We start from the raw sequence: 25007 nt of genomic DNA, 5'->3' as shown, positions 1-25007 counted from the left end.
ACCCATCTCTACTAAAAATACAAAATTAGCCGGGCGTGGTGGCGCATGCCTGTAATCCCAGCTACTCGGGAGGATGAGGCAGGAGAATCGCTTGAATCAGGAGGCAGAGGTTGCAGTGAGCCGAGATCACGCCATTGCACTCCAGCCTGGGCAACAAGAACGAAACTCTGTCTCAAAAAGAAAAAAAAAAAAGATTCCATGACTGCCCTGCTTAGAACCATCTGATGCTCCCACCTCACAATAAAAGCTACATTCTTCTAGATTCTTCCTCAAGGCCCTGCATCCTCTGGTCCTGCTTCTTTTTTTTCTTTTTTTTTTTTTTTTGAGACAGAGTCTCACTGTGTCACCCAGGGGCATGATCTCGGACCACTCTAACTTCTGCCTCCCAGGTTCAAGTGATTCTCATGACTCAGCCTCCCAAGTAGCTGGGACTACAGGCACACGCCACCATGCCTGGCTAAATTTTTTTGTATTTTTAGTAGAGATGAGGTTTCCCCATGTTGGCCAGGCTAGTCTCAAACTCCTGACCTCAAGTGATCTGCCCTCCTTGGCCTCCCAAAGTGCTGCAATTACAAGCATGAGCCAACCCCCCCCAGCCCTCTGGTCCTACATCTCACCTCATCTCCCGTCATCAGCTTCACTCCAATTTACTTTTGTTCCCTTGAATCCAACACCTCAATTTCCTTCCCATCCAACCTTTGAACTTGCCTGGTTAATGTTCATCTTTCAACTTATCGAGGAACTGGCCTCTGATTCAGACGTGGCTCCTCAGAGAGACTCTCCTTGACCCAGAGGAAGTTTGATCTAAAGCAGGTGCCCCCAGCCACAATCAGATTCTCTGTTGTATCATTCTGTGGTATGATGTTTAATGTCATTGCATTAAATTTTTGGTTGCTTTTTGCCTGCTCATCTGAAGGCCTGAGCTCCATGAGGGCAGGGGTGTCTGCTTCATTTTGCTTTACCGTCAGCACCCAGAACAGCATCTGATGCATAGTAGGCCTTCAATGAGGATCTGCTGAATGGATGACTGTTACAGGGCATTTGAAGAGGTGGGAGGTGCCCACAGGTGCCCCAGGTAGGGGAGACGCAGCTTCGTGGAGGCAGGTCCGCTTTCCTAGAAAGCCAACTCTGAGAGGGAGACTGCCAGGCAGGAGGCTCATCAGGGAGTGCTCCTGGGGTCAGCATCTCTGGGGGAAGGCACAGGAGGGGCAGAGGGAGAACTTGGAAGGCCCTGCCGACCCCAAGGGGAGCTCTGGAGCAGGGATGGTCTTGTATTATTATTTGTTATTATTTTATTATTATTATTATTATTTTTAAATTTGAGATAGAGTCTCACTCTGTCGCCCAGGCTGGAGTGCAGTGGCACAATCTAAGCTAATTACAACCTCTGCCTCCTGGGTTCAAGCAATTCTCCTGCCTTAGCCTCCCAAGTAGCTGGGATTACAGGCACATGCCACCACGCCCAGCTAATTTTTGTATTTTTAGTAGAGATGGGGTTTCACCATGTTGGCCAGGCTGGTCTCAAACTCCTGACCTCAGGTGACCCACCCACCTCGGCCTCCCAAAGTGCTGGGATTACAGGCGTGAGCCACCGCGCCCGGTGGGTCTTGTATTATTGTCCTGAGTTGGGGCAAGAGGGCTGGATCTTTCCACCTGCCTTGTCACTCATCAGGACGCCACTGCTCGCCAGTCATTGAGTGAACCCAAGAAAGGGAGATGTGGGCTTTTGAGAGGCATTTCTTCCGGTTGAGGCCATCTCTGGAGGGATCTGACAGCAGAGGGCCATACTGTCTGAGGCCAGCAGCCCTGCAGTTCTGTGGGGCATCAGGCAGCCCAGCAAGCCGCCCACCATGTGGCACTCAGACTGGAGGGCAGGATTCAGACAAGCTGGAAGACAGCATAGGGCATGCAGGGACCCCAGCAGAGACTGGAAGGGGAGTGGACATGGCCTGACTCCAGGGTGGGGACAAACCCAGGTGAGCCAAGGCAGAAGTTCCCTCCCCTGGCTCTCCAAGGGCAGAGTGAGACAAATCATGGGCATGATGTGGACTCTAGGAGGCCACAAACATGCCCTTGACTTTTGTTCTTATATATTGTTTTAATGTTGATCAGTGTCAGATTCTCATCTGTCGGCTGGTACATTTCACCTTAGGTAGACAGCCCTGCTACATTTTCTTCAAGAGCAAGTGTTCTTCAGCTGAAAATAGGCAGGCAAACTTCCAGTGCTGGCAGGATTGAGCATTTCTGGAAGCATTTCTGGAAGTGTTCTGTGGTCTTGGTCTTTGATGGGAAAGTACTGGGCAGCATCCCCTAATATCTAGTGGAACTCTCTGGAGATGCCCTGGATGTCCAGCCTGTGTGGAGTGGGCGGGTCAGAGAAATCCCAGGAGCTGGCCAGCAGATGGACCTTGAGCAAGGGAAGAGGTGCACGGTGCCCAGGAAAGAGGCTGGCTTGGCGTCCTGGACTTGCCATCCTGGCCAGCTTCATGAGCATATGACCTGTGCAGTCACATGTGTCCCATCCTTAGTTTGATGGTCTTTTGACATTGTCTTGAAATCCTTCATAATTTTTTTTTTTTTGAGACAGAGTCTCACTCTGTCGCCCAGGCTGGAGTGCAGTAGCATCATGTCGGCTCACTGCAACCTCCGCGTCTAGGGTTAAAGCGATTCTCCTGCCTCAGCCTCCCAAGTAGCTGGTATTACAGGCATGCACTACCGCACTTGGCTAATTTTTGTATTTTTAGTATAGACTGGATTTCACCATGTTGGCCAGGCTAGTCTCGAACTCCTGACCTCAGGTGATCCGCCCACCCCGGCCTCCCAAAGTGCTGGGATTACAGGCATAAGCCACCATGCCCAGCCTCTTCATGATTTTTTTCTTTTCTTTTTTTTGACAGTCTCCTTCTGTCGCCCAAGCTGGAGTGCAGTGGCACAATCTCAACTCACTGCAACTTCTGCCACCTGGGTTCAAGCGATTCTCCTGCCTCAGCCTACCAAGTAGCTGGGATTACAGGCACCAGCCACCATGCCCGGCTAATTTTTGTATTTTTAGTAGAGACAGGATTTCAACACATTGGCCAGGCTGGTCTTGAACTCCAGGACTCAAGTGATCTGCCTGCCTCGGCCTCCCAAAGTGCTGGGATTACAGATGTGAGCCACCATGCCCGGCCTCTTCATAATTTCTTAACAAAGGGTCTCAAATTTTCAGTTTGCACTGGGCTACACAAATTATGTAGCTGGGCCTGCTCAGCAGCTCTGGTTCCTTGGCCCAGGACTGTTTTCTGAGGGATCGTCTGGGAGAGACTGGGGAACCTAGGTGGGACGTAGGCTCGGGTGCATCCTTGGACAAGTCCTGTAGTCCCTGCGCATCAATGTCCTTGTGCATGAAACAGGGATCATGGTGCCTGCTCCACCCAGAGAGGAGAGGACAGAGATCTGAGGCTTTTCCCAACTGCAGTAGGCGCTCTGGTGGTGGAGAGTCTGCAGATCTGGCAGTGGAGAGTCCCTGCCCTGGAAGCCAGGCTGGAGCTGCTCTTTCAGAGATGCCAGATGCCTCTTGCACTCAGACTCCCTGGTCAGGCTGTCAGAAGGCAGTCGCTGACTGTTGAGGAGAGACGCTGCTGTTCACAGGGATGGGCAGATGCCTCCCTGGGCCAGACGGACAAAGCATACCCAGGCTCCTGGGCAGGCAGTTGGTTTGGATGTCAGTGCTTGGCCTGTTGGGCTGGGGGAGGTGGTGGCTCCCTGGAGACAGATCATGAAGGGCTTGGATGTCACTCTGTAGTGACAGAGTGCCATTGGGGGAGGAGCCTGGGAGAAGCCTGGGTAAGTGGCATCACTGGGTCTGAGACCCAGTCACAGCGCCCCACGTCTGCAGCCACTGCCACTGGCAGGCCTGGACCAGCTCTCAGGCCCAAATTTAGGTCCCTGCTTTATCTTAGCACACCTGATGGCCCTTCTGCTCCTGTCGCATCTTGTTTTACTTACACCCCAGGTTGGAACCTTATCCTCTCTCCTCTACGGCTGATGCCGCCTGCCTCAGTTTACCCCTGTATTGTCACTTTCACTCGTGCATTCACCTTCAGTCGACAGGGCTGGGGCCTGTTTCCCACACCGTCCCTCCATCGTTTTGGAACAAGTGGCCATGCATTTTATTCTAGCATTGCGGCCCAGAGGTTACGTAGCCCATCAGCTCACAGGGCTTCGAGAACAGGTGTCCAGGCGCTCGATGTCAGGGGTTCTGGGTGCTGGAGGCGCCTGGCAGCTCCCAAGGATCGGTGCTTGTCCTCAGTCCCATGAGAAGGTCGTGCTGAGCGCCTACTGTGTGCCGAGGGCGGCGCTGTGGGCCGGGCTGCCGCACACAGAGGCCCCTTTCTTCAGGGAGTTTACTCAGGAGCACGTTTGTAAATAGGACAAAGCCCGGCGGGCCAGGGGCCTCCCAGGCAGAAGTGGGGAGAAGGCCGGGCGTCCTCCTGGAGGGTGCCGCCCCGCCCCGCCCGGGCCTGCGGCCTCCCGGGGCTGAAAGGGCCTCTGTGTCCCGGCCCCCGCCTGCCCCGGGTCAGGAGAGCATTTCCTCAGCTGCGCCAGACCCTGGAGGCTCCGCAGCCCCTCTGGGGACAGACACAAATAGTTCCCGGCCCAGCTGCCCGGCCAGTTGCCTTGGGAACCAAACTCAATTGTCTGACGTCACTGGGCCGTCGCGTAGCAACCGGCTCAGCCTCTCCCTCCCCGCCCAGGCGCTGAGGTCACGGTCGCCATGGAGACGGCGGGGCAGGGCCTGCCGGGCCGGGCCGGGCCGGGCCGGGGGCTGGGGCTGCGGGTGCTCGGCCGGTCTCGCAGGCCCCGCCGGCCACCCGCGCCCTTGGTCCCGCCTCGGAGCCTCGGCCCCGGCTCCGGCCCCGGCACGGGAGCTGCTCTTCCCTCGCGGAAGCGGTGCCGCCTGGCCCGCGGCAGCGCAGACGCCCTGCCTTGCCCTCGGGCTGGCCGGGCCGCCTGTGGCCGGAGAAAGCCCCATTGTGGCCTGAGTGCGCCCCGCAGCCAGTCGGGATTTCTCTCGCAGAGAGAGGCCTTTGTTCGCCTCACCCCATCTGACTGCCCCGTGCTCTGTCCCAGCCTCATTTGCTCCCCAAGCCCCAACCTGGGTTCCTGCTCTGGCAACAAGGAGCAGGTGGCAGCAAGGGGCGTTTTCGCGCCCCTCCCCCTAATCACCCAGGAAATCTCTGAGCTTGGCCACCTGCCCTGGGGGAGGAGACGCGAGGCCTGCGCACTCCACTCTGCTTCATCCCTGGTTGCCCTCCCCACTCCTGCGGCCCCTCCCCGGCGTTCGTGCTGTGTGACATTCCTCTCCTCCACCGCTGCCTGGGGTTGGGGGCAGCCAGGCCAGGCCAGGCCACCCCGGGTGAGGAGGGCATTGGGACCAGAGGGGTCTGCACTGACCACCTCCAAGTTTCTGGGCGGGCTCTGTTCTTAGGCTGTTCCCACCGCAGCAGAATATAAAGTGCTGAAGCCAGAACCCAGACTGGGACACAAGGCCCAGAACCTGCGCAGGGGCCACCGGCAATCGGCCACCATGCCCCTGCCCTGCTGTGCCTCGACTTACCCATCTGCTGCTGGGGTAATCCTAACCATCTCTTACTGAAGGACCCTGAGTGCCTTGTTCAAGTTCAGTGTGGTGAGCCCATTGGTGGGAGGTGTTTTTCCTCCTCAAAGACTGTATTTTGAAAAGTACTAATAAAATACAGGAGGTGAGTAGCTAAGGCAGAATTTTAGGTGAATTCTATTTCCTCATTGGCTGACATTTAAAATTTAGAGATGCAAAGGAATATATTTGAATCCATGGGGTTGGGGGGGTGAGTATGGAAAGATCTAAGTGCCTTGCTCTTTCCAAAGCACGTGTTTAAAGGAAGGTTCTGGTTGTGTGCAGGGCATTCACAGGCAAGTTTGTGTGTTGTGGTGGGCATACCCCGGGTCGCAGAACCTAGGTGTGGGCTCTGTGTGGCCTTAGGCAAACATCGGACCCCATCTGGAGTCCTGGCCTATTTTTGTGGGCAAGGCAACTTTTATCTGCTGGGTGGGGAACCTTCAGATATAGGAGGGATGGGGATTAGGACAGTGTCCCTTGCAGTGGGGGACTTAGGGGAGCCACAAGGGACAGGCTGCTTTGGGCCCCTCCTTCCCCTTTCTGGGAGCAGCCTGCTCTGACAGGACCCAGGCTGGGCCAACCAGGGTCCTTCCCCCTAGGATTGATCAGATCCAATGGGGGAAACCGAGACTTTTCCTCTCTGGTTTATCAAGGACCAGCCTGTGGGCCTGGAGTCTCCAGGAGCCACGGTCCCCGCGAGGAGCAGAAGCCTGGCGGAGAGAAAGAACCTCCATGGGAGGTGGAGGACACAAGTGATGGGGTCAGAGTACTGGCAGCAGTGAGTTCCTACTCAGCATCCTCACAGCCAGTTCCTCTTAGCCCTTCCTTACCGAGCCCATTAATCCGGTTTGTGCCTAAGCTACTACATGCTGGGTTTCTGTCACTTTCAATTAAGAGGCTCCTCACCAATACACGGATCATGTGGAAAATCCCAGTAAAGGAAAACTGACATTTGTCACATGCCCACTGTTAAATGCTGTTTTTGAAAAATATGCATAATTGCCAGGAACAGTGGCTCGCACCTGTAATCCCAACACTTTGGGAGGCTGAGGCAGGTGGATGACCTGAGGTCAGGAGTTCAAGACCAGCCTGGCCAACATGGTGAAACTCCGTCTCTACAAAAACACAAAAATTAGCTGGGCACGATGGCCGGTGCCTGTAATCCCAGCTACTCGGGAGGCTGAGGTGGGAGAATTGCTTGAACCTGGGAGGTGGAGGTTGCAGTGAGCCGAGATGGTACCATTGCACTCCAGCCTGGGCGACAGAGTGAGACTCCGTCTCAAAAAAAAAAAACAACCATTATTGACCACAGCATCTCTGTGAGGCAAATGGAAGAACCACTTTGCAGATGAGGAAACAGGTTTGGAGACACTAAGGGCCACAGTGTCCACTTGTGCAGGACTCCACAGGGTGGGCCAGCCTGCTTCTAGGCACAGGGTCAGTGGGCCTTGCCTGTCCTGAGACCCCTCAGCCAGACTACCCATGAAGACCTTTGCTCTGTGTCTGGGTCCTTCCTGGAGGACTCTAGGCCTTCTGTGGTCTGAGTCTTGGAGCACTGTTATATTGCTGTGCTGTTCAGCTCTGGCAGTCACTCCAGTTGGAGGGTCTATGCCCCTCTGTCCTTGTGCCCTTTTTTCCCCTTTCTTTAAAAAATGTTTAAAAATTATTTTTTATTTTATTATTATTTTGAGACAGGGTCTCACTCTGTCACCCAGGCTAGAGTACAGTTACATGATCATTGCTCACTATAGCCTCAACCTCCTGGGCTCAAGTGGTCCTCCCCCTCAGCCTCTTGAGTAGCTAGGATTACAGGCATGTGCTGCCACACCTGGCTATTTTTTTTTTTTTTAAATTTTGTAGAGATGGTGTCTCGCTATGTTGCGCAGGCTGGTCTCGAACTCCTAGGCTCAAGCGATCTTCCCACTTTGGCCTCAAAGTGCTGGAATTACAGGTTGAGCCACCACGCCCTTGGGCCCTCCTAGTATGGGCTGGTGGTGCCTTCCGTCCAGCAGAGGGCGCAGTCTGTGTCCTTAGGGACTGGAAGCTCAAGATCAAGTCGGTCTAGCAAATAGGGCTATCTCTTAGCCGGGGGAGGTCTTTCATTTAAATAGTGAAATACGTACTTAAGTACTTCGTTTACCTCTACACTTTATCACATCCTCCTTGGGGGACTGTCCTATGTGTGAACTTTGTTTTGGAGACACTCTGTTCCCTGATAGAAGCTATACCTCACCGAGCCAAACCTATAACCTGGACTACAGTTGCATAGGAATTTTAACCAATTAGCCACGGGCCCACAGACTAAACAGAAATATTTTCCTACATTCCTGCCAGCAGAGGTGTGTTGACAAGATTTAAAAAAAAAAGTTATCCTTACAAAGCAAGTACAAACACTGACAAAGATTTGGTTTCTTTACCATTCTCAAATTTGCCTCAAATTTTTAACTTTAAAAAAAGAGAGACATTAAAAAAAAATCTTTGAAGTTTTTCTATGTTTTGAATCCCCCCCACTGCAACACATCTCAGATGGGAGAAATTAGCAGACTGTGGTGATATCTTGGGTTTCCCAGAATGCAGGCCCTGAGCCAGGGTTTGGTGCACGGGATGTTTATTTGGGATCACGCCCTGTGAAGAGGAGCAGAATGAAGACAGAGTTGGAGAGGGAGAGGTCGAGCCTGTAGTGCAGGCTCAACGACAGCCCCAGCCAGCCCCGCGGGAGCTCTGGAGCTGTGGTTATCCCAAGCTGGGTCAGGATGGTCAGACCTCAGACCTCTGCACAGACCAGTGTGGGGATTGGGCCACCTGGGACCTCACCACCTTGGGTGAGGTGCTCTCTGCAGGAGCTGAGGCTGAAGCCTATCCAACGACAGTGCTCCCAGTGGCTGGAGGAGCAAGGCCTTCTTTGAGGGAGTCAGGACAGTCCAACCTTGGGGTGGAGGCCGGGTAGGCTGGGTGTCCCTTCTGATGTCTGCCAGGACTTGTTGGTACCCTCCCCTTAGCCCATCCCCTGCTGGGCTCAGGTGTTAGGATACTGTGCCTGCCCTGCTGGCTCCTGGTCCAGCCTCCATGCCTATTGGCTGGTGCAGACCTCAGCTTACTTGGCCAGTGTCTCCTGGCAGAACACACCAAAAAGATGGCTATTGATCCTAGAGCAATGCTGATTGTTGTCAAACGTTAACCCTAACATATAAACAAGAAGGCACTGAGAACCAGGCTCCCTGATTTGCTGAGTGAGGAAATGCCAGGCTTTGTAGGGCTGAATTTATACGTTTGTCATACCTCACTTCTCAACACAGAAGAGGACCCTACACACAGCCATCTTTTTATTCTATTGCTCATTCTTTATCCCCTCCTTCTGTCTCTATTAACTGCTTCTCCTCAACAGTTAATAGTGCACCCTGCTTATTCAGTTTTCATCCATTGAACGCAGTGGACCACACTGGGGCCTTTGTAGGGGAGGAAAAAATATTCCCTACCCTCTAAGGTTCAGTAGCTGGGCCTGCAAAATAATTGGACAAATGACAGATTAACAGGAGAAAAGGGCTGGGTGTGTTGGCTCACGCCTGGAATCCCAGTACTTTGGGAGGCCAAGGCAGGCCAATCACTTGAGGTCAGGAGTTCAAGACCAGCCTGCCGGACATGGTGAAACTCCGTCTCTACTAAAAATACAAAAATTAGCCAGGTATAGTGGTACATGCCTGTAATCCCAGCTACTTGGGAGGGTGAGGCAGGAGACTTGCTTGAACCTGGAAGGTGGAGGTTGCAGTGAGCCGAGATTGTGCCATTGCACTCCAGCCTGGACAACAGAGTGAGACTCTGTCTCCAAAAAACAAAAACAAAAACAAACAAACAAACAAAAGACAGAGAAAAGACATACACATTTTATTTGATGTTAAAAGTTGTTTTTTTTTTTTTTTTTCCAAATCAGGTGGACCCCTAAACCAGAATGGGTTCAGCGTGACTCCCTAATGTTAAAAGTGTTACCTGGCATGGGGGAGGCGGTGGTGCTTCCTAGAAGAGAAACCGCACAAAGCAGACTTGGTGGCTTTATACCATACTAACAAAGGACGATAAATTTGTAGAGAAGTGACAAGGCAAAGGAAAGTGGCTTCTGGACTTTTTAGGGGTGGTAAGCTGTGGGAAGGTAAACATATGGGGGACACTATGGTAGATAGGGCTATTTAGTAAGGCTTGTCTGTGTAGATGCTTCTCAGTGCCATCTCTCTCTCCAGTGATAAGGCCATTCTCCCCTTCCTGGTATGGACAAGGTGAGGGGGCTTCACAAGGAAATGTACACCCTGTTTTTCAGGCAGAAAGGGAAAGGGCAGAAAGCTCATCCTGTCTGCTTTTTCTCAATTCCCTTCAGCTCAAATCATCCTTATGCCAAAGTGGCATATTTTGGGGGTGGTCCCCTATGCCTTCAAGCCCAGGTGCCCATGATGGGCTGGATCACCCCCACTTGCTGACTGCTCCTGTGTTTTGTTTTAGGAACTGCTTCCTCTTCTTCTCTTGCCTGTGGAATGGGACCTTTCCCCAAGCTCCTGTCTCTGGGCTTTTGCTTTCTCACTCTACAATGTCTTCCTCAGCCATCCATCCTGAGCTGGAGTGTACCCTTTCTTTCTGTATTGGACACCCCGGCCCTGAGCGTGCAGCCCTGACTGCCTCCCCAGGTATGATATAGTACTTGGATCCCTGGGGGTCCGCATGTGTTGCCGGGTGGGTTTGCCAACACAACTGTTTACCCCACAGCAAGGAGGGAAGGATCAAGAAGAGCTAGCAGGGAGGGTCCATCCAGCAGACACTGGACTGAGTGGGTTTCAAGGCAGCACAGAGTGAGTCGGCCAGTGGTGGGGCCCTGGAGACTCAAAGCAACCGGTGTGGTGTGGCTGTCACAGCCCCCTGGGGGACCGGGAACTTGGCCCTGCAGAATGCAATGCAAGGCAGAGTTGTGTGGTTCCAGTGGGACTTCATAACTTTTCCCTGTTCTAGGCATGAGCTCTGTCCTTGTTGAGTAGCAGTGACCTCTAGGTGTTAATACGAGCCCCTCATAAACACTTTGATGGGAGAAAGTGTGCTAGCTTGCCACTTTTCTTTTTGTTTTGAGATGGAGTTTTGCTCTTGTTGTCCAGGCTGGAGTGCAATGGCGCGATCTTGGCTCACTGCAACTTCCGCCTCCCGGGTTCAAGCGATTCTCCTGCCTCAGCCTCCTGAGTGGCTGGGATTACAGGTTCCCACCACCACACCTGGCTAATTTTTTGTATTTTTAGTAGAGACAGGGTTTCACCATGTTGGCCAGGCTGGTCTCAAACTCCTGACCTCAGGTGATCCACCCACCTCGGCCTCCCAAAGTGCTGGGATTACAGCACTGCGCCTGGCTGAAACTCAATATTTTTAAAAGCCAACATGCCTGGGACAGTGGCTCACGCCTGTAAGCCAGCACTTTGGGAGGCCAAGGCAGGAGGACTGCTTGAGTCCAGGAGTTTGAGACCAGCCTGGGCAACATAGTGAGAAAAAACTATACAAACAAAAACAAAATAAAACAAAAACAAACAAACAAAAAACACCAAAAGCAAACAAAAAAACAAACACATGATCCAGTCCTTTCCCACCAGCCTCCACTAACCCTTTCCTCATGTCCCACCACCTGTCAGGGACACCTCAAGTCTCCTAACTGCCCGGGCCCAAACCACCCAGGAATCATGTTTTCCTGGCCCCTCAATCCAGCTGGTCACCTGCAATGTCTCCTTTCCCTTTGCTTTGCCACCCCTCCCTGCCAGCCTGAGTTCCACAAGTCTGGACCATCTCCTCATAGAGCAGCCCCCACCCCCATCACCCTCCTGCATGAAGGTGGCACCATCACCACACTGCCAGGCCTTTGCCCTTCTCTCTCCAACAGCAAAGACCCAGCTCAGGTAACTGCCAGTGTGCAGATGCTGCACCCCCGTGTTCACTCCCCTTGTGATGAAGTCATGAATGCGCTGGCACACAGCTGCGCAGGCCCGTCTGCAGTAGTCATCAGGGCCACATAGCACTCGACTACGTGCCAGGCACTGTTCTAGGCACTTGACACATTAACTCATTTAATCCTCACAACAGTCCTATGCAAAGGTACTATTATCACTTTGTAGATGAGAAAACAGCACGGGAAGATGAAGGTGACACAGTTTATGGGAGGGAGAGTCAGGATTCAAGACAGCTGGACCCAAAGGACACGCCTGCTACCACTCTCCTGGCGGTGGGCCCAGCATCCCTTCCCCTAGGAAGGCCCCAATCCTGGTCTGACCCTGGCCCCAGGCCAGGTGATGAGGGATTTCATTCCTGTGGCCTCAGTGAGTGGTTCAGGGGAGGGCACAGGCACCAAGCCAGGCCTGGCAGCGTCCTCCCCCAACTCTCTTGCCAGAGCCAGTGGGAACAAGCTTCTCTTTTCTCAGAAGGTGACTGAGCCGCCTGAGCACAGAGGGGGCCAGCCCCGGGGAGCTGAGCCGGAATGGCAGAGCCCTGAGGACCAGGGTGAGCCCTGGCCCTGGCCTGGCCCGGCCCACACCTGGCCGTTGTGCTGGATGATTCATCTCTTTGCTTAATCTGGTTTGAGTTAGGTTTCTGTTCCTTCTGACGGCTGGTTTACCCTTGTGGTCTCAGTGTCTAGCAGTGCCAGGCACATAGTGGATGTTCAAAAAATATTTCTTGAGGCCAGGTGCGGTGGCTCATGCCTGTAATCCCCGCATTTTGGGAGGCGGAGGAGGGCGGATTACCTGAGGTCAGGAGTTCGAGACCAGTGTGGCCAACATGGTGAAACCGCGACTGTACTAAAAATACAAAAATTGGCTGGGCTTGGTGGTGCGTGCCTGTAATCCAAGCTACTCAGGAGGCTGAGACAGGCGAATCGCTTGAACCCAGGAGGCGGAGGTTGCAGTGAGATGAGATTGTGCCACTGCACTCCAGCCTGGGTGACAGAGCAAGACTTCATCTAAAAAAAAAGAAAAAAAAAGAAAAGAAAAAAAATTTATTGAAAGCATGAGTGAGGCCGGGTGTGGTGGTTCATGCCTGTAATCCCAGCTCTTTGGGAGTCTGAGACGGGCAGATCACCTGAGATCAGGGGTTTGAGACCAGCCTGGCCAACATGGCAAAACCCTGTCTCTCCTAAAAATACAAAAATTAGCCAGGCATGGTGGTGCATGCCTGTAATCCCAGCTACTCAGGAGGCTGAGGCAGGAGAATCACTTGAACCCAGGAGGCGGAGGTTGCGGTGAGCTGAGATTGCACCATTGCACTCCAGTCTGCGTGACAGAGTGAGAATCCATCTCAAAAAAAAAAAAAGAAAGCATGAATGAGCACATTTTGAGGTCACCCTGGCAGCTTGATCGCCCTCTGCAGTGGGCCCCAGCTGCTCAACAACCACCCCCCATCACCCCCACCATGCCTGCCTTGGCTTTTGTTCTTATTGCCTCTGTCTGGGAGGCATCCTCCTTCTCTCTTTTAGGGACTGGCTTAATTGCTTCCCTGAGAATCCCCTGATTACTGGGATCTAAGTCCACAGTCTCACTCCTCTGAATTAATTGCTTTCATGATGTGGGGACAGTTCCCGTTGCACCTACAGAAAGTGCAACTCCTGGGCCGGGCAAGGTGGCTCATGCCTGTAATCCCAGCACTTTGAGAGACCGAGGCAGGCGGATCACCTGAGGTCAAGAGTTCAAGACCAGCCTGGCCAATATGGGGAAACCCATCCTACTAAAAAATACAAAAAATTAGCCGGGTGTAGTAGTGGGCACCTGTAATCCCAGCTACTCAGGAGGCTGAGGCAGAAGAATTGCTTGAACCTGGGAGATGTAGGTTGCAGTGAGACGAGATGGCATCCCACTGCACTCCAGCCTGGGTAACAGAGCCGAGACTCCATCCAAAAAAAGAAAAAAAGTGGCAGCTCCTGGAGGGAAGCAGGTATGCACACTGGGCTCATCTTTGCATCCACCTTGGGGCCTGGCATCACCCTTCCTCGTGGGCCTTCCGCAGGGTGGGGCGGGGCTGGTGACATGGGTCACTGATGCAGGCCAGGTGGGCTGTGGTGGACAGTGAGCACATACACCCTAAAGCAGGCAGTTCTGCTGCCTGGGGTCCTGAAGAAATGAGGGCCCTAGATTTTCCCAGAGAAGCAGAAATCCAGATTTTAATGCAAATTTTTTTTTTTTTTTTTTTTTTTTTTTTTTTTTTTTTTTTTTGAGATGGAGTCTTGCTCTTGTCACCCAGGCTGGAGTGCAGTGGTGTGATCTTGGTTCACTACAACCTCCGCCTCCCAGGTTCAAGCAATTCTCCTGTCTCAGCCTCCCGAGTAGTTGGGATTACAGGTGTACACCGCTATGTCCAGTTAATTTTTTTGTGTTTTTAGTAGAGACCAGGTTTCACCATGTTGGCCAGGCTGGTCTTGAACTCCTGAGCTCGGGTGATCCACCCACTTCGGCTTCCCAAAGTGCTGGGATTACAGATATGAGCCACCCTGCCCAGCCGTAAAATCTATTTTTTAAATGCTAGCGATTAGTTTAAAATTTGAGAAGCAGTACGTAGGTCAAACAACCCATCAGTTGGCTGGCTGCGGCCCTAGGGCTCCCATTTGGGGGCTCTGCTGGGAACCAGGAAGGACGAGTGAACCATCCGTGGCCAGGGCCGCACGTGAAGGCATGCGGGTGAGAGCTGCTGACAGCACTTGGCTAAGGGTGGGGCTGGAGCGGATATCCAGCCGGGGCATCACTCACCAGGTCACACCACCGGGTGCTCCACAGGGTCTAGCCAGAGGGTGGGCTGACAGCTTCCGAAGCAGATGGCTGCCCCATCACTGCACTCGAGGCAGGGCCTTGCTAATGCTTTCCCAGAGGCACATCTTCACAGACGAGTAAATACCACAAAAAGAGACCTGGGTCTAAGGTGAGCAACTCATCCTAGTTTGCCTGGGGTTTTCCGGTTTTAAATATGAAAGTCCTACAACCCAGAAACCCCCTTAGTCTGAGGCAAACCGGGACAGTCAGTTTGCTTAGACTCCTGCTCCCTCTGCATCCCCAGCTCACCGGAGGATAATGATAATGGCAGCCACCATGTGTGGGCTTATCAAGTGCCAGACACCATGCATTATGGCCTGCATCACTTCCCTTCTGTCTTATAACAGTGTCATGGTATGGATTTATTCTCTCCTTTCTATAGCTAAGTAGGCTGAGAGTGACGTGATTCGCCCAGGGCAAGTGCTGGCGCTGGGGTTTGAACCCACATGGTTTGACTCAGCACTGTCAACTGCACTGCGTCTTCTGCCTCTCAGCCTGAGCCTGCCAGGCCAGCCTAGGCGCCAGGGAAGGCTCCTTGGGAGCTTACCTGGGTGGAGGTTCAGTAGGGATGGGTTTTTGCAGGTCTGAGACACCCCCCGCCACACTGCCTCCAGTTCTGCCCAGGCTCTTCTCTGTCTGCACATTTGCCCCCAGCCCCTGAATGGGATAGCCTGAGAAACCCTCAGGGGACGTTGTTTCCACCACACCCCGAGCCCTACTGTCCTGTCACTGTGTTGCTCACTGCACCCCAAGGGAGGAGTCTGGTGCTTAGAAATAAATGCTCACTGGTGATTTATTACATGGGCTGGGGGAACCGTCCAGAGCAAGAATGGGCAAGGGAGCAGGGCGTGAGGGTCCCAGGGATCTCTGGAGGCCACTGAACCAGCCCTTTGGGGGTCCCTGTGCAGGGCTCTAATCATAGTTGGGGTCAGCCTGGGCCCGGCGTGGGGTGAGGTGGCTGGTCAGGTAGCGCATGGCCGAGCGGATGCCCTCCACGGTCCTCTGCTCCACTGTCTCCAGCACACGGGTGATGGTGCGCAGGGCTGAGCCGGTCCCTGACACCAGCCCAGAGGAGAAGGCCGAGCTGACGCTTCCCAGCAGGCTGGGGACCGAGCGCAAGCTGGGCCCCGAGCTGTGCAGCAGGTCTGCCACGGTGCTGTGGCCAGAATCCAGGAAGCCCGTAGCTATGGCCATGCCCATGGTGGTCTCGGACCACACCAGGATGTCTGCCAGGGAGCTGATGGAGCCCTCGCCCCTGTCCAGCAGGCTGGTCATGGAGCGCATGTAGCCGTTCTCCTCACTGGCCATGTACAGGCTGGGGTCCAGGGGCCTCCTCCCCAGGGCCACCTCGTGGGGGCCAGGCGACGGGGACACACTGCCTGCTGGAGGTGGAGGGAAGAACCAAGCCTGCAGGTCTCCTAAGCTGCCCGCCACATTTGCCCCCATTGCCACTGGGGACTCATTGGATGGCAAAGCTTCAGCTTCAGGGTGTGGAGCCTTTGGATGCTCAGCTTTCTCCTCAGCAGCCTTGGTGGTGCTGGCAGCCTGAGGGCCATGCTGGCCATTGGCACCTGCTGTGACGTGGTCAGCATCACTCTCGACGGGCTGAGCCTCCATGTGCTGGGTGGACTGTAGCTCAGCACTTGGGGCAGAGGGGGCTGACTCCGGCTCTCTCTCAGGAACACTCACCATTTGTGACATCTTGTCCTTACCCAGGAGGTGACTTGGGAAAACCACTAGACTCTGACTTGTCCTTGCGTCTTGAACCTGCCTGTCCCACGTTGGATTCTGAAGGCTCATAGACATTTGCAGGGGACTTGGGTTTTGGCTGGGAAGCAGAGGTGTGATTTTTCTGGGTGTCTTCTGGCCGTGTTCTGGAACAACTGCACCCTTGTCTTTGTCTCCAGATGTTGATATGGCCCCGGGGGTGGCCGTCTTGAAGGAGGCCTGATCTATATCCTGCCAGTCAGTGGATGCGATAGAGCTGCTCACCACCAAGACATCTGCTGTGAGTGGGACCTGACCTTGGGGCTCTCCTGCTGGGCTGTCCTTAGACCTGCTGTCATCCACGTTGCCCAGGGGGTACCCTGGGAGTGCCATGTATGGGGCTGCTGGTGGAGCCGGCCTCCCCCGAGGGCTCTCCTGTGGTCATCTGTGCCCTTTGCTGCTTGTGGCAGTTGGAGGGAGTGGCTGCAACCCAGCTGGGCTGAGTTGTCCAAGTGGTGAGGTCACAAGGGACTGTGGCCACTGGTGATGTCACAGGTACCCGTAGAGCAAGGGTCTTGAGCTTCTGGAGCAGCCTTCCAAGTGGGCTAAGTCTATGGGACAGTTTGTTGCCAACTTTGCAGGTACATAGGGAAAAAATGACAAATGTTCTTGAAAGGGCTGGAGGCATGTGTACAGGGGCAAGTACAGCCACAGGGACACAGGAGGAGTGAGAGCTGTGACTTTCACAAATGAGAAGGGATGCAGATGTTGATTTAGAACAGCGTTCATAAGGGACCCCTCCCGGCACCTCTCTGTCTACAGTGGTGTCTCAAGACCCCACTTTAGGCTGGCCATGGTGGCTCACTCCTGTAATCCCAGCACTCTGGGAGGCTGAGCTGGGGGGATCACCTGAGGTCAGGAGTTCGAGACCAGCCTGGCCAACATGGTGAAACCCCATCTCTACTAAAAATGCAAAAAGTAGCCGGGCGTGGCGGTGGGCACCTGTAATCCCAGCTACTGGGGAGGCTGAGGCAGGAGAATTGCTTGAACCCAGGGAGTGGAGGTTGCAGTGAGCCAAGATCACACCATTGCACTCCAGCCTGGGCAAAAGCATACTCCGTTTCAAAACAAATAAACAAACAAAACAACAACAACAACAACAAACAACAACAAAAAAACACGCCCAATTTAGTCAGTGTTCCTGCAGGGAATCAGTTTCCCAGCAGTGGTGAGTAGGTATAAGCAAAAGCCAAGGGCCTGGGCAGCTCCATTTGTGGCTGTGGGTTTAACCCTTTTGATGTAGGGCAAAAATCTCTTCTTGCTCATCTGGGCTAGAAGGGCAGAGAATAACAAAAGGTCTGCAGACCTCTGAGTGTTTCTTGGAGAACGATAACCCCAGATACATCTACTTGTGCTTAGCTGGGCACGGTGGCTTACGTCTGTGATCCCAGCACTTTGGGAGGCTGAGGCGGGCAGATCATCTGAGGTCAGGAGTTTGAGACCAGCCTGACCAACATGGAGAAACCCCGTCTCTACTAAAAATACAAAATTAGCTGGGCGTGGTGGCGCATGCCTGTAATCCCAGCTACTCGGGAGGCTGAGGCAGGAGTATCGCTTGAACCCCGGAGGCAGAGGTTGTGGTGAGCCGAGATCGCACCATTGCACTCTAGCCTGGGCAACAAGGGCGAAACTCTATCTCAAAAAAAAAAAAAAAAAAAGAAGCCTACATTAAGAAGATGGTTGGAGAGGAAGGCTCAGTCTGTCGTGTCTGTGCTTCTCCAGGGGTTGTCAGCTAACATTTAGTGACTGCTTATGGGCAGAAAAGGGCACATAGCGTCCTTCTCATCACCCATCACCTCTGGGTAGGTACGGTTCTACTAGTATACTCAGTTTACACACAGGCATGCTGAGCCTCACAGAGAATAAGTGACTTACTCAAAGCCACACTGTTAATAAGAGCTGAATCTGGGATTTGAACCCTGTCTGGCTTCAATACTAAGCTTTCCAGCACTCTCTCATACCCAGGAGGGATATTAAAAATGTTGAATGAGGGACTGGGCATGGTGGCTCATGCCTGTAATCCCAGAACTTTAAAAGGCCAAGGTGGGAGGATCGCTTGAGCCCAGGAGTTCAAGACCAGCCTGGGCAACGTAGTATGACCCTGTCTCTACAAAAAATAAAACAAAAATTAGCTGGGCATGGTGGTGCACACCTGTAGTCCCAGCTACTGGGGAGGCTGAGGCCCAGGAGGAGGATTTCTTGAGCTCAGGAGTTCCAGGCTGCAGTGAGCTTTGATCACATCATTGCATCCCAGCCCGGGTGACGGAGCGAGATCCTGTGCCTTAAAAAATAAAAAAGATATATCTAATGACTGGCATGGTAATGATGCTGGCGGATGCAGACAGAGGCCTCCCATTAGAACCGGTTCCACCACACCAGCAGGTGACAGCTGCTGCCAGCGCTGGGCTGCACCATCAGCAGCATGGTCATGAGTGTACGGAAAATTCCCCTCCCTGAAACTCTCTGCCCTTGTCCTCTCCTGCTGCCTCTCTGGGCTGGCTCCCTCCCTCCTCCACCTCTCCCAAGATCAGGCCTTCCCTTCACACTCCTTTTACTGACTCCGCCCAGCCAGCCTCCGCCTTAACCCCCTGAGGCTGGCTGCACTACTGACACCAGGCTCCTTGCTCACTAAGTGTTTATTTTCCCCGCAGATACCCTGCCACCACCGCAGAGGTCACAGGGCAAACCCAGGCTTGTTGGAGTATGAGGGGCCGATGAGTACAGCCTGTAGCTTGTGAAGGAGTCCTGGAGAGAATGGTGGCTGCCCATCCCAGATGACCTTCTTCCTTAGTGTCAGACAACTGCTAAATAGAAATTATAGGAGGCTACTGCTTCGGATGAGGCCCCTGCACCAGGTCCCAGCAGACTGGACTAAACGTCAAGACGGGGTCACTCACACTGAGGTTCCAAATCACCGGGAGACAGAGATGATTGCCAGTTTCCCAAATGGGCCAGTTTCTTTTTTCTTTTCTTTTTTTTTTTTGAGATAGAGTCTTGCTCTGTTGCCTGGTTGGAGTGCAGTGGCGTGATCTCAGCTCACTGCAACCTCTGCCTCCTGGGTTCAAGCGATGCTCATGCCTCAGCTCAGGCTGGTCTCGAACTCCTGGCCTCGGGTGATCCACCCATCTCAGCCTCCCAAAGTGCTGGGATTACAGATGTGAGCCATCTCGCCTGGTAATTTTTTTTTTTTTTTTTTGAGACAGCATCTTGCTCTGTGGCCTTGGCTGGAGTTCAGTGTGTGATACCAACTCCAAGCTGAAGCAATTCTCTCACTTCAGCCTCCCAAGTAGCTGGGAATACAGGCACATTCTAGCACACCTAGTTAATTTTGTTTTCACTTTTTGTAAAGATGGAATTTCACCATGTTGCCCAGGCTGGTCCCGAACTCCTGGGCTCAAGGAATCTGCCCACTTCAGCCTCCCAAAGTGCTGACATGACAGAAAAAGGCCAGTTTCAATCTTCAAGTGGCACGATAATGAAGCTCCCTCCGTTTTAATTTCTTTTTCTTCTGTCTTGAACTCCTGGGCTCAAGTACTCCTCCAGCCTCAGCCTCCTGAGTAGCTGGGACTACAGGTACATGCCAACATATCCTGCTATTTTTAAAATTCTTTGTAGAGATGGGATTTCACCATGTTGCCCAACTTGGTTTCTAACTCCTGGGCTCAAGCGAACCTCTCACCTCCCAAAGTGCTGGGGTTATAGGTGTGAGCCACTGCACCTAGCCTGGTTTTTGTTTTTAGTTTCTGCTTTTTTCCACCCTCTTCCTGTCTATAAAGCCAACTTTCACTGCTTGATTCATTGGAACCCTTATTCTATTTTAGGAAATCAAATGTTGCCTGATTCTAGAATCACAAAGCCAATTGAGAGCTTTAAACTAAACTTGTAATTTTGTCTTTTGACACTTAGTGTCAGGACCCTGATTTGATTCAGGGCCGCTATGTCTTACTTAGCTAAAAGAACACATTTCCCAGCCTCCTTTGCAGGTAGGTAAGAACATGTGACCATGTTCTGGCCATTGAGAAGTAAGCAGAAAGTATTGAGTGGAACTTCAGACAGGATCCTTCAAAGAGTTTAACATCTTTTTGCTCTTCACCCTATCAGGAATGTGAAGGCTGGAGCAACAGCAACTCTCTTGGTCCAGCAAGAGGACTGGTCTAGCAACCCTCTTGGTAATCTTGAGGGTGGAAGGTACACAGTAAGAAGGTGGACCAAGCAAGGATGGAAGGACCCTGGGTCCCATGATTGGAGCTGTCCGGCAGCCACCAGACCAGACTATCGCCAACCTCTCAAATTCCTTTATGTGAGGGAAAATAACACTATGTGTGCCCAAATGATTATTTTTGGTTTTCTATTACATGCAGCTAAACGTAATCCTAATCCAATTCTAACAGTTATGAGATCCCTGTCAAGTGGTTGGTCCGTGTTTGCTTGAATATCTTCCAGTCCTAAACAATCAAGAGTAGCATATGGCACTGAGTGCCAGTAGGCCCGACGCTGGGCAGGGGTTATTTCCCCATTTTTCAGATGAGGAAACTGAGGCTTAGAGAAGCCAAGCACATAGCAAGGTCAGTGGCATCTGCCTGACTCCAAAGCCCCACACCCCACACTGCTCCCTGCTTTTAGTTGGAAAGTTCTCCCCACTCCCTATCTTTACCCAGGAAATAAAAACCTATATATTTAAGGTATATGACTTAATTTTTTTTTTTTTTGAGATGGAGTCTTACTCTGTCACCCAGGCTAGAGTGCAGTGGCACGATCTCAGCTCACTGCAACCTCCGGCCCCCGGGTTCAAGCGATTCTCCTGCCTCAGCCTCCCAAGTAGCCAGGATTATAGGCGCCTGTCACCGAGCCTGGCTAATTTTTGTATTTTTAGTAGAGACGGGGTTTCACCATCTTGGCCAGGCTGGTCTTGAACTCCTGACCTGTGGTCCACCTGCCTCTGCCTGCCAAAGTGCTAGGATTACAGACATGAGCCACTGTGCCCAGCTGACTTAATGTTTTGTTGTACGTTAGACTGTGAAATAATCACTACAATCAAGCTAATTAACATATCCCTCACCTCATATAGTTTCCATCTCCCTCTCTCCCTCCCTCCCTCCCCCACCCTCCTTCCTTCCTTCCTTCCTTTCTTCCTTCCTTCCTCCCTCCCTCTTTCTTTTCTTTTCTCTTTTCTTTCCCTTCCCTTCCCTTTTCTTTCTCTTTCTTTCCTCTTCCCCCTTCTCTCTTTTTTCTTGTTTTCTTTCAACAGGGTCTTACTCTGTTGCCCAGGCTGGAGTGCAGTGGTACAATCATAGCTCACTGCAGCCTTGACCTCCTGGGCTCAAGGGATCCTCCCACCTCAGCCTCCTGAGTAGTTGGGACTACAGATGTGTGCACCATGGCTGGCTAATTTTTAAATATTTTGTAGAGATGGAGTCTCATTATGTTGCCCAGGCTGGTCTTGAACTTTTGGGCTCAAGCAATCTGCCTGCCTTGGCCTCCCAAAATGCTGGGATTACAAGCATGAGCCACCGCGCCTGGCCGTTTTCTTTCTTTCTTTCTTTCTTTCTTTCTCTTTCTTTCTTCTTTCTTTCTTTCTTTCTTTCTCTTTCTTTCTTTCTTTCTTTCTTTCTTTCTTTCTTTCTTTCTTTCTTTCTTCCTTCCTTCCTTCCTTCCTTCCTTCCTTCCTTCCTTTCTTTCTTCCTTTCTTCCTTTCTTTCTTTCTGTGTGTGTTTGTGTGTGTGTGTTGAGAATAGAAAGTTTTTGATGTCCCCTCATGTGGCCCACTAAAACCATCATGTACTTTATAGGCACTGAGGACAAACTCCGTATTTGGAATTCAGCTTTTGATTCTACATGTTGCACTTTATGTTGACCCTTGTTACATTTCATATGCTTGAGCCGGGCGTGGTGGCTCACGCCTGTAATCCTAGCACTTTGGGAGGCCGAGGTGGGTGGATCACCTGAGGTCGGGAGTTTGAGACCAGCCTGACCAATGTGGATAAACCCCATCTTTACTAAAAATACAAAATTAGCTGGGCATGGTGGCGCACCTGTCATTCCAGCTACTCAGGAGACTGAGGCAGGAGAATCGCTTGAACCTGGAAGGCGGAGGTTGTGGTGAGCCGAGGTCGCACCATTGCACTCCAGCCTGGGCAACAAGAGCAAAACTTCATCTCAAAAAAAAAAAAGTTTCATATGCTTGAAAATCATGCCAAGGAAGGCTACAGTGGAATGAATAGGCACTGATGTCAAAGGCAGAGAGATTTATTAAAATTGGGGAACAAAAAATAAAGGATTATTTATTTGTAAATAAATATTAAATGAGATCAGTATAGAACAAAATATTTATTCTGTTATGTGGACAATATATATTTTAGATATATTCTGTACATAACTTAAATAAAATACAAAATAAAATATATATGAAAGTTTTCTCTATCTTAGTTCAAAACTTTCCTACTTTTATTTATTTTTTTTTCAAGTGAAAAGATATATATATTTAGAATTAGCCAGCTGGACTCAGTTTAGATGATCCCTTTTTTTTTTTTTTTGAGATAGAGTTTCACTCTTGTTGCCCAGACTGGAGTGCAATGGCGCGATCTTGGCTCACCGTAACCTCCTCCTCCCGAGTTCAAGTGATTCTCCTGCCTCAGCCTCCCGAGTAGGTGGGATTACAAGGCATGTGCCACCACGTCCAGCTAATTTTGTATTTTTAGTAGAGATGGGGTTTCTCCATGTTGGTCAGGCTGTTCTTGAACTCTTGACCTCAGGTGATCCACCTGCCTCAGCCTCCCAAAGTGCTGGGATTACAGGTGTGAGCCACCGCGCCTGGCTTTTTTTTTTTTTTTTTTTTTGAGACAGAGTCTGGCTCTATGGCCCAGGCTGGAGTGCAGTGATGTGATCTCAGCTCACTGAAACCTCTGCCTCCTGGGTTCAAGTGATTCTTCTGTTTTATCCTCCCGAGTAGCTGGGACTACAGGAGCGCACCACCACACCTGGCTCATTTTCTTGTATTTTTAGTAGAGTCAGGGTTTTGCCATGTCGGCCAGGTTGGTCTTAAACTCCTGACCTCAGGTGATCCACTCTCCTCAGCCTCCTGAAGTGCTGGGATTATAGGTGTGAGCCACCGCATCCAACCGCATGATCTCATTTTTGTTGGCAACATCCAAAGCATAATAATCAGCAGCCAGTTGAACATATGCCTTCTTCTCTCCATCAGGCCTATTCAGGTTGTTGGCCATGGCCACATCAATGTCATAGAGCTTCTTCACAGCCTGTTTGATCTGGTGCTTGTTGGCTTTAACATCCACAATGAACACAGTGTGTTGTTGTCGTCTGTCTTCTTCGTGGCCAACTCAGTGGTCAGCGGAAACTTGATGATAACACAGTGGTCAAGCTTGTTTCTCCCAGGGATGCTCTTCCGGGAATATCTGGGCCGCCTCCAGAGTCGCAGTGTCTTGGGCCGCTGGAAGGTGGGTGACGTGCAGATCTTTTTTTTGTGGCTGTGGACACCTTTCAGCTCTGCCTCCTTGGCCTTCAAAGCCTTTGCTTTGGCTTCAGCTTTAGGAGGAGCAAGAGCTTCCTTCTTTGCCTTTGGCATCATCTTGTAAAAAGAGTTCTCTCTACCTTTATTAAGTAGTGCTCATAAGAGGAAATTTGTCTCGAATAATTTGCCTTTGCTTTCTTTTCAATTCCTTTCTCTCTCTCTTTTTTTTTTTTTTTTTTTTTTTTGAGACGGAGTCTCACTCTGTCACCCAGGCTGGAGTGCAGTGGCATGATCTCAGCTCACTGCAACCTCCGCCTCCCAGGTTCAAGCGATTCTCATGCCTCAGCCTCCCAAGTAGCTGGGACTACAGGCATTTGCCACCACACCTGGCTAATTTTTTTTTTTTTGAGATGAAGTCTTACTCCTGTCCCCCAGGCTGCGGGCTGGAGTGCAGTGGTGTGAGTGATCTTGGCTCACTGCAACCTCTGCCTCCTGGGTTCAGGCAACTCTCCTGCCTCAGCCTCCCGAGTAGCTGGGATTACGGGTAGCTGCCACCACGCCCGGCTAATTTTTGTATTTTTAGTTGACACGGGGTTTTGCCATGTTGGCCAGGCTGGTCTCAAACTCCTGACCTCAAGTGATCCGCCTGCCTCAGCCTCCCAAAGTGCTGGGATTTACAAGCATGAGCCACTGTGCCTGGCCCTCAACTCCTTTCTCTTAGGGAGAATGACTCTCCAATTAAATAATGAAATACTCTTATTTTAGGGTAAACTCAGTTTATGGACTATTATGAAGCTGTATAAAGCCTCCACAGAAACATGGAAAAAGGTTGTTCTATAATATTACTTTAAAAAGCAGGAGGTTGGGCACGGTGGCTCACACTTGTAGTCCCAGCACTTTGGGAGGCCAAGGCGGGAGGATCATTTGAGTCCAGGTGTTCGAGGCTACAGTGAGCTGTAATTGCACCACTGCACTCCAGCCTAGGCAACAGAGTGTGACCCCATCTCAAAAAATAAGGCTAGATATGGTGGTTCATGCCTGCAATCCCAGCATGTGGGAGGCCAAGGCGGGTGGAAGGAGACCAGCCTGGGTAACATGGAGAAACCCCATCTCTCCAACAACAACAAAATTAGCTGGATGTGGTGGTGTGCACCTGCGGTCCCAGCTACTCTGGAGGCTGAGGTGGGAGGGAGGATCACTTGAGCCTGGGAGGTAGAGGTTGCAGTGAACTGAGATCATGCTACTGCACTCCAGCCTGGGTAACATTTATTATTGCGTTAATAAATAAATAGATAAATAAATAAAATTAAAATACGAAAATAAAAAA

The 25007-nt window shown here is 51.6% G+C and overlaps 2 protein-coding genes and 1 pseudogene across 2 annotated transcripts; 1 reads left to right on the top strand and 2 right to left on the bottom strand.

Moving 5' to 3' along the window:
* Positions 1-4756: 4756 nt before the first annotated feature.
* On the top strand, positions 4757-20544 carry LOC129031620 (uncharacterized). Its single transcript, XM_054478140.2, has 6 exons — positions 4757-5167; positions 5641-5671; positions 6295-6419; positions 10130-10311; positions 16353-16453; positions 20314-20544. The coding sequence occupies exons 1-4, from the start codon at positions 4757-4759 to the stop codon at positions 10238-10240; spliced, it is 678 nt and encodes a 225-aa protein (XP_054334115.1). The 3' UTR covers positions 10241-10311; positions 16353-16453; positions 20314-20544.
* Positions 15221-16684, bottom strand: TEX44 (testis expressed 44). Its single transcript, XM_054477605.2, has one exon. It carries the CDS (start codon positions 16543-16545, stop codon positions 15358-15360), a length of 1188 nt encoding a protein of 395 aa, XP_054333580.1. The 5' UTR covers positions 16546-16684; the 3' UTR covers positions 15221-15357.
* LOC129031619 (large ribosomal subunit protein uL23-like) lies at positions 17438-23797 on the bottom strand (annotated as a pseudogene).
* Positions 23798-25007: the final 1210 nt, after the last annotated feature.

Source organism: Pongo pygmaeus, chromosome 11 (assembly GCF_028885625.2).
Source record: "Pongo pygmaeus isolate AG05252 chromosome 11, NHGRI_mPonPyg2-v2.0_pri, whole genome shotgun sequence".
Taxonomy (NCBI): domain Eukaryota; kingdom Metazoa; phylum Chordata; class Mammalia; order Primates; family Hominidae; genus Pongo; species Pongo pygmaeus.
Note: the sequence above shows the minus strand (reverse complement) of the source record. Positions and strands in the feature narration are given on the sequence as shown.

What these genes read in the sequence shown, in the direction of transcription:
- LOC129031620 (XM_054478140.2), top strand. Translation starts at nt 4,757, where the DNA reads ATGGAGACGGCGGGGCAGGGCCTGCCGGGCCGGGCCGGGCCGGGCCGG. An exon ending in CCTTGTTCAAGTTCAGTGTG is followed by an intron (nt 5,672 to 6,294) that starts GTGAGCCCATTG and finishes TGGTTTATCAAG; the next exon opens with GACCAGCCTGTGGGCCTGGA. An exon ending in GGGTCAGAGTACTGGCAGCA is followed by an intron (nt 6,420 to 10,129) that starts GTGAGTTCCTAC and finishes GTTTTGTTTTAG; the next exon opens with GAACTGCTTCCTCTTCTTCT.
- TEX44 (XM_054477605.2), bottom strand. Translation starts at nt 16,545, where the DNA reads ATGGCACTCCCAGGGTACCCCCTGGGCAACGTGGATGACAGCAGGTCT.